Raw genomic sequence first — 17,181 nt, 5'->3', positions numbered from 1 at the left:
TGGGTGGTGCACCCGGCTAAAAGAGGCTGGGGAGAACACTGAAATGAATATATACCTCTTGATAGTTTTCTTAAAACGTATACCATAAACGCATCTCATAAATCATTACTTTTTTACCCACATATGGACCCTTTCCTGCTCTAATCTTGACACAGGTAAATAACAATAACATTTATAGAATAATGTGTGTGTGAGAAATTCTGATTTATGTCTTTAATGAGCTGAAAAATATGCATATATTTATAAAATAAACCAATACCACTAAGTAATAAAAGCACCACATGAGTAAATCTTTTGTGAAATAAACTACTGATGTGGGGGTGTCAATATTAAAGCACCAACTGGGTATCAGCTTTGTTTCAGGAATCAAATCGCTCATAAAACTTTGTGCATTTGGGAAGTTACAAACAAATGCCAAGTTATGTAAATGTTGTAAGAGAACAAATTAGTTTATAATTCCTTATGTTTCTGACATTCAAAATGATAAAAAAAAACAGAACAGAAAGAAAATATTTGTTAAAAATGGTTATAAAATATTGACAAGTACAGATTCATGGAATATGTATGCTTCCCAGATGTACAATATATTGTGGGCTTTTACCTCAGTCCTGTGAACCAGCTGCTGTGTACCGTCATCGTTCATTCTGAATGCTTCCAAGAATGGGTCAGATTTGCTGAAAAAGTCCTGAAATGCAATGGTATTTAATTTATAAGACTGGCAGATTCCATTTAGTCTCTTTGCTTCTTTTGTGTCAGGATTGATAAAAGTGGTAGATGTAGTCTTTGTCAGGTTTATTATACAGCCATCCTTCTTAAAATATATAGTTTTATTCACTTTCATTCTGCTTGGAGGGTTTGATTTCTAGATTTAAAATTGTGATACCTTAACAATGTCTGGGTTGCCATGAACATTCATTTTAGGCATACAAAAGATACATTTACCTTTTTATCATTTAATCATATAATGATCTGCTAACATTACTGAATAAAGGGAAGAGCATAGTTATAAACTCTTGATTTGAATGGTAATTTACCATCCTCGTGACATGACATAGACATTACAAATTTTGAGACATTCAGATAATATGAATAATATTCAGAAAATACTGAAAGCATAAATTATGGCAGTGGACACTTTTGTCTATTACCACCATTACTTTGCACCGGTTTAGACCTAAGCTATGTTTTATAGTACAATGTCTATACTACTGACATTAGATATGACAATGTACGATTTTTGCAGTTAATTTTCTTCTCTAATGATGATTGCAATCTATTATCTGTGGCAGTGATGGTCAACACACTTTTGATAGAGTGCCTCAAATACAGCCCTGAGATCACCAATGGGCCATACATAACATTTATGAATGTATAGCTACAAAAAGCTGTTAGGAAATGTGGGCAGATGTAGTGTGAAGCAGGATTTTCTTATAAAAAGGCAAATATTTCAAAGGTTCTGTTACCATTTATGAATATAACAGACCAGACATAATTAAAACTTTGCAAACGGAAAACAAATGTCTGCTTATAGGGGTCTCATTTTACTGATGGCTCAGCTAGAGAAATAAAATATGGTCACTGACAGATCAGGTTCTTACTAACAATCTTGAACTAATTGGAATGGTTTCTGATTATGTGATCACAAAGTCAGCTATGGTTTACTTATAACACGCAAGCTGGAAGCTTTACTGACAAATTTATTCTTTAACTTGAAGATGGCAAAACAGATGGCACATCATCATAAGGGCCAAAGTGTGCATTGGTTTATTATTAAAATTCTATAATAAATAAAGGTTTTTCTTTCATTTGTACTGTGCATAAAAAAAAAATCTTAGTCGCAGAGTTTTAGCTAAGTCACCTAGTACGGGCATCATGGCATCAATTACCTCCAGTTTTAACAGGGTTAAAGCAAACCTATTGCTTTTTCCTGCATGAACAAAGCAGGTTTGTTTTTAGTGTTTATATATATTTATATATTGTGTATATAGTATACTAAATATATATATATATATTGACATATATATTCTGATATATAATTGAAATAAAACCAATGCCCGACTATGAATATTGTCTCACATCAAGTTAGTCAGCAGAGCTTGAAGAAATTTTCCTGGCACTTAATTACAGATTGTATAACATATTAAAATCAGAAAACATTTTACCTTGTCATCTAATTTCCGGGCACTGAAGGAAAGTTCAACATAGTCATCATTTCCAGATAATTCTTCAGCAATCACCTGTAACAAACATGAACAAGTTTAATTTAGTTTATTACTGTAAGCTTTGTAGCTGAAAAGTGAGTATCAGTTAATGGCTTTTTCAAATGATTACCTCTTTGGTACAGACAAGAGTTATCCAGGTTAGGTGTGAGGTCACATAAGCAAAGACCTGCATTATTACCCAGCGCACAGTAAAAACATTATTATAAGAAAATATGCAAATCATAAAACTGCATTGCAGTGCAATTAAAAATGCATGCACCACAGTGTGAATAGGATTCTAAAACACCTGATGTGTGTTTAAATTGGAAGGCTGGCAAGCTCCCAAGATAAAAAAAAAAAAAAGTTAAAGCTGATATTTTAAAGATTCTTTTGAGACTTTTGAAGATTAATTTCTCTACAACACTAATGTTACAAAGGTAATCATCACTATTTTGAGTATCTTGACAGACATCATAGATTAATTTATTTTATCTGTATATCAAAATCTGTCACTCTGGATTCATCATTCACAGTCTTTAAATATGTTTCCCTTGACATTTTTAGTCTCTGTCTGTTAATCACAGTCTGTCTTTTAGTGTCTCTTAGTCTTGCATTGTCAGTCTGCGTCTGTTAATGCCATTATTGTATAATGTACTCCTTTGTTAGATTAAAGTGAATAATATGATTCATAAGGTCTGCCGCAAACCCTATCATTGACCTGCAGATGTGTTTATTGATATGGTCACTAAACTTTTCAGTCAATCCCTAATACCCCTATAAATCACAACAAGTGTCAATTCATTACATGCTTTGCAATCCATGATAAATAGTTTTTATTTTATGAGGCTTGTGAATCACATAAAAATAAATTGATAATTGTTGAAACTGTCGTGCAAGAGTCTTAACTGTACTTTAAAGGGTGCTTAACAAGTTCCTCCAGAGAAGGAAAAGTAACTGCATGGCTAAAAGCAACTTGTTGCTTTCTCAAACTGTTCACATTTCAGCACAGCCTCAGTCGTGTGCACAAAATATTTCCCAACTGCACCCATCCAACTGGGACTATCCTTCATGTCATGAATTATCTTAGTACAACAGCCATTCTTTGCTCACTGACCAGTATATATGTTCTGAACAATGCTTGCTTGTCATCTATCAATACCAAATAATTTGTGAATGTAAAGGAGAAGCTGTCATGTGCTGAAAGCTGGATGGACAGATGGCTTTTGTGCTGTGAGCGTCAAGTACTATGCATCAAGCTAGGTATTCTTCAAGTTCTCTGGAATAAACTCAATTGACATTAAGCACAACTGTTAAAGAAATGGACAGTCAAGGCTCTATTTTTTGTAAAGGTTGTCTGTGGTGGCTGTTATTACCAATGTAAAACAATATCAATATTTTATGTTGAAAGAACTATAGTAATATGGTGCCACATTCATTTATATAAATTATATCTATTTATTTGGAACATTTTACTGGGCTTTTCAGTCACCAATTAAAACCCAATTTCTTTACATCTCATGTCTCTTCTTTTTTTATTTTTATAAGCAACCAACAAAATGGACACATACAAAAATTGTGCCAACAGAATTCAGAAAACCATTACATAGTCAGCCGAATTCTTAAAATCATTCCAGTAAAACCATGTTTGCATTGGTCTGCTTGATGGCTGATCCCTCTATTTCATCAACTCCTCCATAAATTGTATGTCATTCACTCTGGTTCAACAGGGGTGGAATACACGTTCAGTAGGTGACACAATAAAGAACGCTTATACCGCTTCCTTGACAGTGCAGACACATGAAGCAGAGCAAGCTCTGGCTTGTCTACTATGGAGACATCTGTCAGTTTTTGAATTATATCAGCAACACCTGTCCAAAAAGGTGCAGAGCAGGGCAGCTCCAGAAAATGTGTACTAATGTACCAGTGTTATTACCGCATCTCCAACACACTGAGCTCGTATTGGGGTACATTTTGGCCAATACATCTAGGGTCCTGTACCACCTAGTGAGCAGTGTAAAGTTTGTCTCTAGATAGGGAATACTGATGGAAGCCTTGTGCACATATTATAAAATAGGTTCTGCCTGTTCTCTCATGAACTTGATATTGAGATCCCTCTGCCATTTGGAAAGAAACGGGTGTGGAAGTTTCATTTGCAGTCAATTGCATATGATAGCACACCTCTCAAAGGGTCTCCACATACTGTAGGTTATCCAAAGGGGTGAGGGGTCGGTGAAAAGCATGCACAGGTGGCAAGGAGGAATTTGTTGAAGTTGTAACTTCTTACAGGCATCTAAACAAGGAAGAGAATTGTCCCCTTGGATCTGCTCTATTGTATTCCAATTGGGAAAATGCACTGCCTGAAAAATTCCCTTTTTAATCCACTGCTTAAAGACCAACCTCACTCAGCCTTTAAAATGTGCATGTCTGCACCAATCTACCAGCCAACCCAGATGGACAGCCCTGTGATAAAGCACCAGGTCAGGGAGAGCCATCCCACCCTTGTCTTTCGGGAGCCGAAGGAGAAATTTGTTAAGTCTGGGAGTATCGGTGTTCCATACAAATCATAGGAACTTAGACTCAAACCTATGTAACAGATGAGGGGGGATATGTATCGGCAGGGTCTGCACCAAATAGAGGAGGCGGGGCATAATGTTCATCTTTAGAATATAGCAGCATCCGAACCATGAAAAGGCTTGTTGCCGGTCTCTTCTAATAACGTTATGGAGCGGCAGACAAATTAGCTCTATCAACCTATTGATAGAAGCTGGGATATTAGTACCTAAATACCCTGTGCCCACTTAAACAAAAAAGAGACAAAGCTTTTCTGAGTCCTGGAGGCAAACTGACATCTAACACCTCTGATTTTTGCAGATTCACCTTATAGTCAGAAAATTGGGCATATATACGTAACTATTTGAGAAGATTGGGGATAGTTATTTGCAGTGAAGTTATATAAAAAAGATCATCCGTATAGGGGGCTACTTTATGCTCTGTTTTGTGTACCATGACACATTGGCCCTGATTCATCAATAAAATCCGCGCTCGCTGGAAGCGCGAAAGTACGCGCGACCAGAGCTTTTTCAGTTGCTGAATAGCGCGACGGCGTACAATTTCGGATCGCGAATACGAATGCGCGAGCGATCATCCGATTCTGCTTGATGAATTAGGGCCATTAACTCTAATAGAGGCAGTGGGGTTCCGATACAATGTCTGAACCTGGCTCGGGATGCCTATATGAGTGAGGACTTGCTGCATATATGCCCAGTTCAGGCAATCAAATGCCTTCTCTGCGTCGGCCAAAAAAATCAAGGAAGGAATTTTTTTGCTTTGACATGGTGAATCAAGTTAACGGTGAGAATAGTAATATCTCTTGCCTCTCTGTGGGGGAGAAACCCACTTTGATCCGAGTGAATAAGCCCTTGAATTATGGGCGTTAGTCTGTGTGCCAATATGCTGGAAAAACCTTGACATCACAGTTCAGTAGCGATATTGGCCGATAGTTCGCACAGGACATAGAGTCCTTTTAAGGCTTTAGTACGACTGTAATGTGAGCTCTGGCAGAGTCCTCCGGGAGGGGGCAGTCTGATAAAAGGGCGTTGAAGGTGGTCAAAAACGGTTGTGTGAGCTGGGGGAGAAATCATTTGTAATATGCCAAGGTAAACCCGTCCAGCCAGGCCCCTTTTCTGTAGGTGCACTGGTGAGAGCTGACTGTAACTCAGCTGAACTAATAGGGGCGTCTAGAATAGATAAAATTTCTTCAGGCACTTTAGAAATGCCCGAGGAACTTAGGTACTCCTGCATAAATGTAGTCATAGGCTGAGGAGGACCCATCTTGGCTCTTCCTCGAATTGTACAAATTCGAATAAAAGTCCTTGAAAGAGTCCGCTATATCTTTTGAACAAAGGTCTGACACCTGCACTCGAGTTTATACATGGTATAAAGGTGTGAACCCTCTTAGCCCTTACTGCACGTGCCAAAGCCTTTCCACATTTATTATTATATTCATAGAAGAAGGCTCTGCACTTTTCAAGCTGGGATTTCATCTTGGAACAGCAAATTGTATTGATTTTCTCATGTAAAACCATTAATTGAGCTTCTGTATCTGGGGAGTGTCTGCGCTTATGAAATATTTATAGGGCATGTAGGTCTTGAGGCGTTTGCGCTACCTGGGTCTCTTTTAAGTCTGGGACCCTGCTGTATAAGCAGCATATGGACATAGCATTTAGGTGCTTCCCATACAGATAGAGGATTGGAAACAGTGGCTTCATTACAGGCAAAAAAAAAGGTTTGTATCTCATTTTCTAGTTTAGGCCTGAAACCCTCAGAAGTCAAAAGCGACTTGTTGAGGCGCCAGAAGCCACTCTTCGGAGAAGGGGTGTCAGAAGAAACAGTAAGTGAAATCAAGGCATGGTCTGAGAAGGCCATGGTACCAATCACAGAGGTATTAGTGGGATGTGAATGATGGATGTCAGCACTGAGGCTGGAGATAAGTTTTCCACATGTTCCTCATAAAACAACATGGGTGAGAGAAGATCATTGTCCACAAGTAACAGAGATGAGCTCCAGAGCATAACATTGGAGTGTATGGGGGCTATCCAATTTTCCTCCAGTTCTCTACGAGCACTGTGCAGTGTAAGTGGTGCCCATGTCGGTACATACTGCAGGTGAGCCACTATGTAATATTTGTGCAAATCTGGGGCTCCTAGTCCTCCAAGTTCACTCAGGGTACATAAAATGTGTTTAGCCTGTGACGTTTATATACCCAGATAAAATTTAGAAAATCCATCTGTATTATGGCTTCCGCTGGTAATCTGACTGGAAGAGCCTCAAATAGGTAAAGCAGTTTGGGGAGAAGCATCATTTTCACTGATGCTAACTGCCTTAGTAGCAATAAGGAGTGGTTCTTCCATCTGCCCAGGAGGCTCTGGAGTTCCTGAAACATTGGTGGGAAGTTGTGTGAGTATTGTTGGTTGTATGTGATTTGAACCCCTAGGTAGCAAATAGAGTGTTCTCTCCACATAAAAGGGTACATGTCCTACAATAAAGAGACCTGCGAGGGGGATATATGTACAGGTAATGCTTCCGTTTTCATTGAGTTTACTTTATATCTTGAAACCTCTCTGTAAAATTGTGGAAGGTAGTGGTTGGCTGCACAGAGTTAGGAGGACATGATACTTTATAGGATTTCCCCCATTTTTGGTACACCCTGAATATTGGGGTTGGCCCTAATATTAGCTGCTAGGGCACTGGGCAAAATGTAGGGGCAATAGGCGGCAACCCTGTCACATTCCATTTTTTATGGGGAACATTGTGGATGAGGCATGTGGCAATTTGAGGCTGCCCTGAAGAAAGGCCCTGAAAAACCCAGATTATGGAGAGTGGAGAACATGATTGGCCAGCTAAGGCAGTCAAAGGCCTTTTTGCATCCAAGCTGATAACCAATCATGGAGTTTAAAGTTTATTGAGGATATCAACTTTAATTGTCACTTTTATTGTCCCTTGCGTGTGGAAATAGAATAAAACCCAACTGGACCCCATGTATGAGTGAAGGAAGAAATTTAGACAATCCATTCGCTAGAAGCTTTGTGAAATTTTTTTGGTCAGAATTCAATAGTGCTATGGGTCTGTAGTTTGACAATCCTTTGGGTCCAGCTTTGGTACCACTGTGATGTGAGAGCTTAACATTGAGGGAGGGATCAGCTTACCCTTCATGAAATCATTAAACAGATCTAGAAGATGCAGCAGAAGATCAGGTAAAAAAAGGTTTATTAACAGAGGTATGGTAAACCGTCTGGACTGGGAACCTTATTAGAGGGCAGCTGATTAATGATTTTTGAAATTACTTCCTCTGTAATAGGGCTTTTAACTGCTCAAGGTGTTCCTTTTTGAGCTGGGGCAGATCGATGCCTACTAAATATGAGTCCATATTTGTCTGTAAGGGTGCTCCAAGGGAGCTTTGAGTATGATGAACCATTTGGTAAAGTTGGGTATAGTACGTTTCCAACCGGGAGACTATATGAGAAAGATCATACCTCACTATTCCCCTCTCATCCTTAATGGCTAGAGGTGACGAATTGGTTTGTGTGTCCTACAGTGCGTGTCCGCCTTATCCCCCTTTTGGTAATATATTTGACAGGTACGATGCATCATCCAGCTGCTTTGCCTCAGCTCCAGAGCCCGTAGTTTAGAGGGGAGGGAAGTCATCTTTCGCAGGAGGCCCATCGACGGCTTGGGAGCCAGTTTTTTCTCCGCAGTGCGTAAGGCTTGCACAGTGAGGGTACGTTGTAGGTTAGAGTCTTGTTTAAGATAGGAACTCAGTACTTTACATGCCCTCTGAGTATCGTCCTATGGGCCTCCCAAAGTATGGAAACGTGTGCTACTGATCACTTGTTGTTGTTTAAATAATTTGTTGTATACCAGAAGTTATAGCTGATTTGGTACCCTCATGTTTGAGAAGAAAGTCATTCATACTCCAATGACAAACTCTGACAGTTGTACGAGAAAAGAGAATGTCTAATGTGATCGGTGTAACGCTTGGGGAGACAGGACCATGGGGGGCGCTGAGTCAAAGACAGAACCAGGGCCAGGGCGCAGAGTCAAAGCAGTAACTAGGTCTTCCAAAGAGCCTCTAGTGGTGAGGATATTGCGCTGCTGGTTACTGCCAGGTTGCGGTCCTTGGGCACACCAGGGTGGGCAGGATGATACACGGTACCAAATCACTAAGCGGAAGAATTGTCAAGGAAGGCAAGGGTTGAGACAGTCAGCAAGCAAGAGAGGTCAGGTCACAAGCCAGGGGTAAAATACCAGGAATCCTGGAAATAGACACCGGTGACACAAGGGGTAAATGCAAACACAGGAGACACTGGAAGCAACAGGAGGCACAGTTGACACAGGGAAGACCACAGACAGAGTGGAACACTTGAATGGCCCAAGGAAATTGGCTGCAAAACAACAGACTGGACAACAAGGGAGCTGGACAGGGGAAGAACTGAATTAGCTAACAGGTGTACAGAAAATGCTCAGCAGAGCTAGGGGGCTTGCCACTAGTGGAGACACATTGCACGAATGCTGAGTGCTGTGTCTGAGCTAGCTAAATAGCCAAGGATGATTAAGAGGCTATTTCCTGGTTAGCTCAAGGTATGGGCGAAACTGATAAAACTTGGAAGAGCAGGCACTCCCGGGGTCAGAATCCCCACATGCGCAGGAGAGAGGCACCAGCGCTTTAGTAAAGAAGAGGTAAGTGTGAGAATCGGGGCATGATCTGGCCAGGTGATGGGGAGGATTTCAGAGGACACACTATTTCATAGCAAGGGAAGGTTAAAAAGAGGTTAGTCAATGCATGTGTGAGTGTGGTGTGGGGAAGATTAAAAGGAACATTGTTTCCCTGTAGGGTGGTGTATTCTCCAGTTATCATAGGAGCTGGTGGTGTCTAATTAGCTGCCTGAAGGTCCTGGAGTGTTGCATCACTTGCGCAGAAGGGGAGGATGTGAAAGTGGTTAGACTGTCCTGTGTCGGGGATGTCACATTAAAGTGCCCTCCCACTATCAGAAAATCTACTATCTGACCTACATTTGCGGTGTACAACCTGCACAGATTGAGAGGGACTCCTTTTTACTGCACTTAAATCTATTTTTCACAGTTAAAGTGGAACTTTGGGGCAACAGCTAAATAAATAGTTCAAATACATACCAGTAAAACAGTAATATAATACCTTACTAATATACCTACAAACAAGTAGGTAAGTACAGCCAACCAATTTTGTGATAAACACACCTCTATCAGTCAGGATATTCACTTTATTTCCTTTTTTGGTTAGAGCCTTTCTGATTGGGGGTAACTATACTGATTTAATATTTTATTTAAGACTGAAGACAAAGAGTTGAAATAGAAAGCTTAACTCATACATAAAAGACACAAATAATTTAGCTTAAGCATTAATCAACAAATCATTAAATGTTTTTTTAACTGCAGTAAGTGTTTCAAATATCTGACATTGTATTAGCCTTTTGTAGTCTCCTGTATTGGATAGAGTAAAACCTGCATGCTTGTTCTGAATGTAAATATGTTGACAAGGAACATGCTAGAAAACAAAGTGAGCTAGAAAGCTGACAGAGCAGAGAATCCCCTGTCCAGAGAATAATCTTGTCACTGTGTATTGAGAATAGTCAGATGTTTACTGGTGGCGAGAGGATATCCAATTGCTGATGTGCTACTGGTAGTAATGCTTTCTAGCATATCATATATTACATTTAAATTTCATTTAATTTTCATAATATAATGCAGATCACTTTTTATAAACAATCATTTAAATAAAGAAAATGTGCATAATAAAGATGCACACCTGAAAGGGACTAATAAGCCAAAGCTTGCTCAAATTACTCTAATAGACCAAATGTCCTCTAGTAATAATATGCATTTCTTTACCATGATATCATGATCGAAGATCCCAGTTACAAGGATTTGAATAATTCATATCTCCCATACTTTAGATCTGGGATTTGAAAAGCTCATATCTCCCATATCTCCCCAACATAGTAACTACAGTGACCCCCTGTTGAGTTTTAGCTAGAAAGGGCTTTTTAATGTAATTTAAAATAGTATTTTCTAGAGAAAAGAAATTAGGTTTATTCTTTATATATCATCAATTACCTATTTCAAGATATCAAGTCTAAATAGTTTATTGAACAACTGCCTGAGTCAATTGACTGATGATAGAGTTCCCATTCAAGACCTAAGAACCTTTCTGTAGAGGAGTGGTAATAAAAATGGTAAGGTTTCGTCCAATTTTCGATCACATTGGTGGTGGTAATTGGGTGTTGGTTTTGCCCAAGGAAGTACATTGAATATTGGGTTATCATATTGTAGACTGTTATGTGTTTATTTTCATATTCATATATGTATTTTATGTAATTATTATGGTTAGGTTTATGTTTATTATGTTTTCTTAGAAGGATTATATGGCATAAAATACATTTTCAAAAGACTGGTTGTTTGAGAAAAATTACAAATAATGTAAACCTGCCCTAAAATCATATAAAAGAATGTCTAAAGGTTAAAATGCCTGTGGAAATTAGAAGCATGCAACAAACTGCTCGTCACATCTTTGATCCCAAACAGTATATATCTAATAAATAAAATTCAAAAACTGACCATTAATGCATTCTTTTTTTCTCCAAGCTCAGTCAAATGAATACTAAGGTAATCTTTCTGAAGTTTGATATCCTTTTCATATTAGAAATTTTGTATGCACTGTCTGTATGTTTATTGTAACCTTTTTGTAAGTTTTGTATGCATGCTCTGCACACCTTTCTGAAATAATAAATATTTAATTATTATATATTTTTCTGATTGCGCTAATACAGACACATATTCAGACAGGGTTTGTATGTTTCCAAAAATCTCTACATTTCCTGGTTATCTGCTGAATAGCAGGGCCTTTTGACTAAAAAATCTGGGAAGAGATCAGCATTGCTGCCTATCCAGCACAAGCTTCCAGCTTGGAGCCAGAGTATTAAATAGACAGCCAGAGGAGGATAAATGCCTCCACGGATTTCCAAGAAGAGCTGCTGTTTAGATAAGGCTAAGCTTTTTTATGTATTTTGCATGTATAAGATAGAGAAACAGTTGAAATAGTGAAGTGCCTAAAACTGGCTAGATTGTATAATAATTGTCTCATACATAGGGAGGTATGAGTCTATGAATACCAAACGCATACTAAGCACCGACCTTGGGTTTCTCAACATCTGGTGACTTTGGTGCCCAGATTTTATCCACTCTGCTACACACTTTATTTTAGCACAGTATACACAGAAAAAAAACAACATTTGTATCTTTAATACTGAAGGCCCCGTATAAAAGCATATTTAGTTTTTTTTACCTCTGGAAACATGGAGGAGGAAAAGGGGTAATAGGTTCACCTGGTGACCACTAACATTAAACTCCTCCACTTACTACTGCCCATGTTCCCCTACCTCCCCACTGTCATTTTTAGCACTAATGTTAAGCTGTTCTACCAGCCCTTCCCTGGTTACAATCAAGTACGTGTGTAGAAGTGGCCACTTCGCTAACAGCTCAGCAATTAAGGCACGTATTTTAAGAGCCACTGGTTAGCTGATTTCAATGGTACCCTGTGCAACCACACAGGTCCCTCAATATATCAATTTAAATTAAGTATATATATCAGAGCTGGATGGCATAGCTTTACTCTTGGTTGGATACACTCATATTGCACTCAATGCATTAAGCAATAAATTATTCATGAGCTGTTGACAAAATGGTGTTAAACTGTAAAGTTTGAGAGACTCTAGCTAGCCCCTAATTTATAAGCGACCTCAGCCTGTGTGTGTGATTCCAGTTTCTTGATAGGGGTACTCTTGTTCTTCCAATTATTAATTAGCATGTCAGTAAAATCCTCAAAAATCTCCCATATTCATAACCTTTGTAAACAGTCAAACAGCTAAACAAATTAAAACACACTAGACTTGTTACTCTTTCACAAATTACTACATTCATCGTTCCTAAAAACACCAAAGCTGACGCTCTATTCTGCAGTTTGTGAACCAGATCATCTGGTCATTGTTCTTTCTATGAAGAATTGCTTTATGACTCAAACTACTATCAGAATCAAAAAAGGTCTCCTGTCCAGGGATCTGCATTCTAATCCTTTTCCCCCCAATGAGAGGATTATTTTTCATGTGAAACAATTATACTGAATTTTCTAGAAATTTGAAATTTGTGTACCTATGTTTATTTGAATCAGTCCACACAGTAGGCACCAAACACTGGTGCATTCTGTACAAGACTATCATTGTCCATGTAGCCCTGCTTACTAATTTTCCTCTTCTACCTATGTTCTTCTGCTTCAAGATAACATTGTGATACAACTTGTTATTGGCTTTTCTGCACAGCTTGACTTGTTGCTTCCCTTCATTTTTAAACCAGGTTGTTTCCACCTTGTCATTAAGCAACTTGATCATCCAATTCACTTGCTACCATTGTTAACCTTAGCCTGACACCTGAACTTGTTCTGCCTACTGCGGATGTACTTTTTTAAACATATCCCTGGATTACCTGGCATACTCTTCTAGCTTGTTGTGTCAAATCTTTTTGGCATCCTCGAGTGGCCTCTCAATTTCAGCTGTCTGACTTTATTAAAGTCACAAAAAAAACATTAGCAGTTCATTTGGTGCTGTACATTTTTTGAGATGCTGCTTTCACAAGTGGGTAGCAAGTACACTGTTCAACTTTATGATGTATATGAAAACATAAAAATATAAATGAAACCCGGAAAGTTATTTGTAGGCACCAGCGAAGGCCAATGAAAGCAAGAGGATCAGACGTACTATAGAATAGATGTTATAAATAGGTTCAGTCAATGAAAAGGTGTGAAATTCTCCAGAAGTCATACCGTTATAGATGATTTCCCTGCTGTGTTTCCATGCTTCAGCAACGATTTTGACAGCTTCCTTTGTGATACAATCTGCACAGACACAGAGCAAAATAAGAACAGATTACTCATGTAAAAGAAGCATGTACTCATCATTTCAAAATAAATCATTTTGTCTTCAATAGATTTGTCATAACAGGAAAAATATCATTTTCGTCAATGCTCAGTACTCCAACACAAAGGTTATCTGTAACGTTATGGAGGTAAGGATTGGAATGACGCATTTTAAACAATTACAAAAATGGAAGGGATGTAGAGTCAACAAATTCTTCAGCTCTTTACAAAATACATAGTCCATTTATGACATGGCCTGCATCCAAATGGGCTTGCTATTTCTGTCCTTACCACAAGCCTACAGACAGTCACAAGGCAGAGCTTAGGTGGAAGCTTACAAATAATAGGCAAATACTAAAAATTTATTTACTTAAAACGTAACTTTAAATGGAAAAAATCAAAGAAAATCATTCAATTCTTCTTTCATCCAAAGAACAAATACAGTTAAGTTGATAGTTTTTTTAGGGTACTTAAATTAATCCAAATAAAGTTTGTTTCTTACTTGCCCCAGAGTGCACTCCATACCACCCAAGAAGTCGGCATCTTTCAGGCCATTGTGATTACTGCTTATGTCATGAACTTCAAAGCGTAGGCGTTGAACTTCTTCAAAATAAAAGTCGACTGTGAAAACTTTTGAAAAAATAGGATTGATGCATGTTCTAATTATCTCAGTTCTGTCTACCTGAAATGAGAATAAGAAAAAAAAATCAGAATGCAGACCAACATTTAATAATACTGGTATCAATACAAAGAAGAATTTGAGTTCTGTCAGTAATCTAATAAGGCTTATTATACATATTATGACCAATAGGTTTGTCATGGTTTAGTGCAGATAGAGACTTCTGTCTTTTTTTCTGACTTTGTAAATGCTTTCATAAGCCAACCTATAAATAGTTTCAAATGTTTTCCTAAAAAAAAAAAGTGCAGCCTTAGCGGACAAAGCAGTGTTGTTCATACATTACACATTTTGACTTTTTGGCAAAAGTCAGCAACAGAGCTCTTAACTCTTTCCCCCCAAAAAATCACAATGGCTACAGATGTGATGTGACTTCTAATACAGGAACAGCAGAGGTATCCTTGATGTGTAGGCTGAAACATACTGGCTCCACAATCTCCTAGCTGTGCCAGGATAGCAGTGTCCAGACATGGAACGTCTAGGAGTTTTTGGGAAAGGCTGGTTCAGTGTTTAGTTGTTTTAAAGCTAAATAGTTCATATTTAGCAGTCATATCACCCATATTTTAAAGATAAAGAAGAGGGTCACTTTCAAGCTCAAAGCATGTAGGCCAATGACAAACCCGGGGCAGACTGTATATGCAAAAAATTGACCGATTAAACCAAAAAAAACTTTTTTTACAATCCTGTTTCCTTTGTATTGAAATAAAAACCAATCCAAGAAAAGTTTTAATAAATTGTTATATGTTTCAGTTATTCAGTTCAGTAGGAACTGAAAGGACAGCAATATGGTAATAAGTCTAGTAAACTTAATAAATCGGCAATAGCTTTTCTTTTGGTCTGCCTAACTTATCTTTGTCCCAAAAACCAACCAGAATGGATACTCATATCATCACGTACAGGGTCTATTAATAAAGCTGTAAATCTGACATTGACTGATACATAGTGGAGAGTCTTCCAGATGTGTTTTGATAGCAGAAAATTTTTCCCCACCAGAAATTGTTTTAGTGAATGATTTAGACCTCCATCAAGGTTCCTGTGAGTAAAAGAAACTACCCTGTTGTGCTATACAAGTCCCAGCATGTTTGCATCTAGGGAAACTGTCTTTCAATCTTTTCCCCTTTCCATTTTACATACCCACTAGCCTATTGATAGGCATTCACATCATTTGGATGACCCTTTACAAAGATTAACAAAACCATATTTGCATGCTGGGTATGGACAGCTTCACAAGTGTGTAAATTCAGGTGAAGTTTACCATACTTAGATTGATTTTGATGACTTTGGTAATATTCTTTGAAAACCACAAACAGTTCCAAGTGCTTAATGCACAATCAAAGGTTTTGTTCTCGGGAAGGCATTAGACAGCAAAAATCACAGAACTTAATGCTTGAAACATTGAATTTTTTGCATGCATTCAGTTCTTCAGGTGTTGAAGTTCTGCTGTCCCCTTTTTAGAAAAGAAAGCCTAATTTTCTCAATATTCAAGTTTACACTAATACCCTAACTGGTGTATTGATCTAACAGATGTAGAGCCAGTTTGAACAGTTCTAATCCTTCCCAGCTGTACAAAGACATGTGGGTTGTTTCCTGATGGACAGACTTCCTTCTTTTCCTGACAGCAAGAAAGGTAGAATTTCATAGAAAAGGGGATAGAGAAAGATATTCAGCCACTGGAGTTACTTGCAGTTATTCATGAATAAAGATTTCAATTTTGGATGGCATTTTTGAGCGTAACTTCTAATGTCCAGAATGGTGTTACCCATTGAAGGAACACAGATGTGAACTTTTTCCTTTTCATAATAAGTGGATACTGTGTAAGACTTCATTAAACCCCAACCATAACATTACTTTGGGTTACATGCATGTTACTGGTGTATGTAGGGTTTTCATGACCAAACTCAGCAAGGTAATGAGCAACTTACAGAAACAAAAGACATTGTAAAGGCTTCAGTATTTTCAGCTACCGCACAGAATGTGCCCTAACCAAACATTATTCCCCAGGAAGCATGTGTACACTTCTGTAATAAAAGCAGTTCAATCACCGCAAGTATGAAACAAATGTGCCACCATCACTAGGAACGTACTATTTTAATCTGATACCCATGGTCACCATTATTTAACACACAGGGATTTGTTCAAAGAAAATTGCATAGCATGTCCAACACAGATTACCAGACTCAATATGTTATAACATTTTATCAGCACGGTAATCAGCACAATCTTAAAGTACATATGTGAACTTTGAGATAATGCTTTTTCACTTACACTTTGGGCGATTATAAGATATAGGCCAATGCTGTACAGCTTATTCAGGCAAGAGATCTGTTCTGTATGATAGAACACTGCATCTCCTACCTTTTATAGAATAGCTACTGACCTCAATCAATAACAGAGCATACAGTCTTACTGGGACAGGAAAAGAATGTAATGACTGATATTAGAGATAGAAGACACGGGCATAAAATGAATTACTGTTCCAGCCTTTTACTCAGGGACAAACCTTTTCAAGAAAACATTATTGGATGATGATGTAAACTGGGGAAATAAAAAAAAGTAATATAATTAGAGACCTTCTTAACAAAGAAATTTGTTTAAAGGAAATCTACCAAGAGAGAACAATGGCCGCTATCATTGCTGACCCCTGCTTTTGAAAATGCTAGTTTCATGGAAGCCTTTTAAATCCTATGTATACCGGCCAGAAGGATTTCATACAGGTAGAGATTTGTTTGGATTTGTTTTTAACATTCTTAATAAAACGAAGGGAAATAACATTAACAACAAATTGGACAACATATTTAGTAGCA

General features: G+C 38.1%; 1 protein-coding gene across 1 annotated transcript in view; it reads right to left on the bottom strand.

Annotated features, from left to right (window-relative positions):
• The window catches only part of CPNE4 (copine 4), a 214,579-nt gene that overhangs the window by 72,087 nt on the left and 125,311 nt on the right, over positions 1-17,181 (bottom strand). The window contains exons 3-6 of the mRNA XM_072412320.1: positions 14,204-14,383; positions 13,609-13,680; positions 2,163-2,237; positions 602-685 (exon numbers count right to left, since the gene is read on the bottom strand). Of these exons, the coding sequence (XP_072268421.1) occupies positions 602-685; positions 2,163-2,237; positions 13,609-13,680; positions 14,204-14,383 (411 nt within the window). The remainder of the gene's footprint in view (positions 1-601; positions 686-2,162; positions 2,238-13,608; positions 13,681-14,203; positions 14,384-17,181) is intronic.

This window comes from Pyxicephalus adspersus, chromosome 5 (assembly GCF_032062135.1).
Source record: "Pyxicephalus adspersus chromosome 5, UCB_Pads_2.0, whole genome shotgun sequence".
NCBI lineage: Eukaryota > Metazoa > Chordata > Amphibia > Anura > Pyxicephalidae > Pyxicephalus > Pyxicephalus adspersus.
The sequence above is the reverse complement of the archived record's forward strand: the minus strand, read 5'-3'. Positions and strand labels throughout refer to the sequence as shown.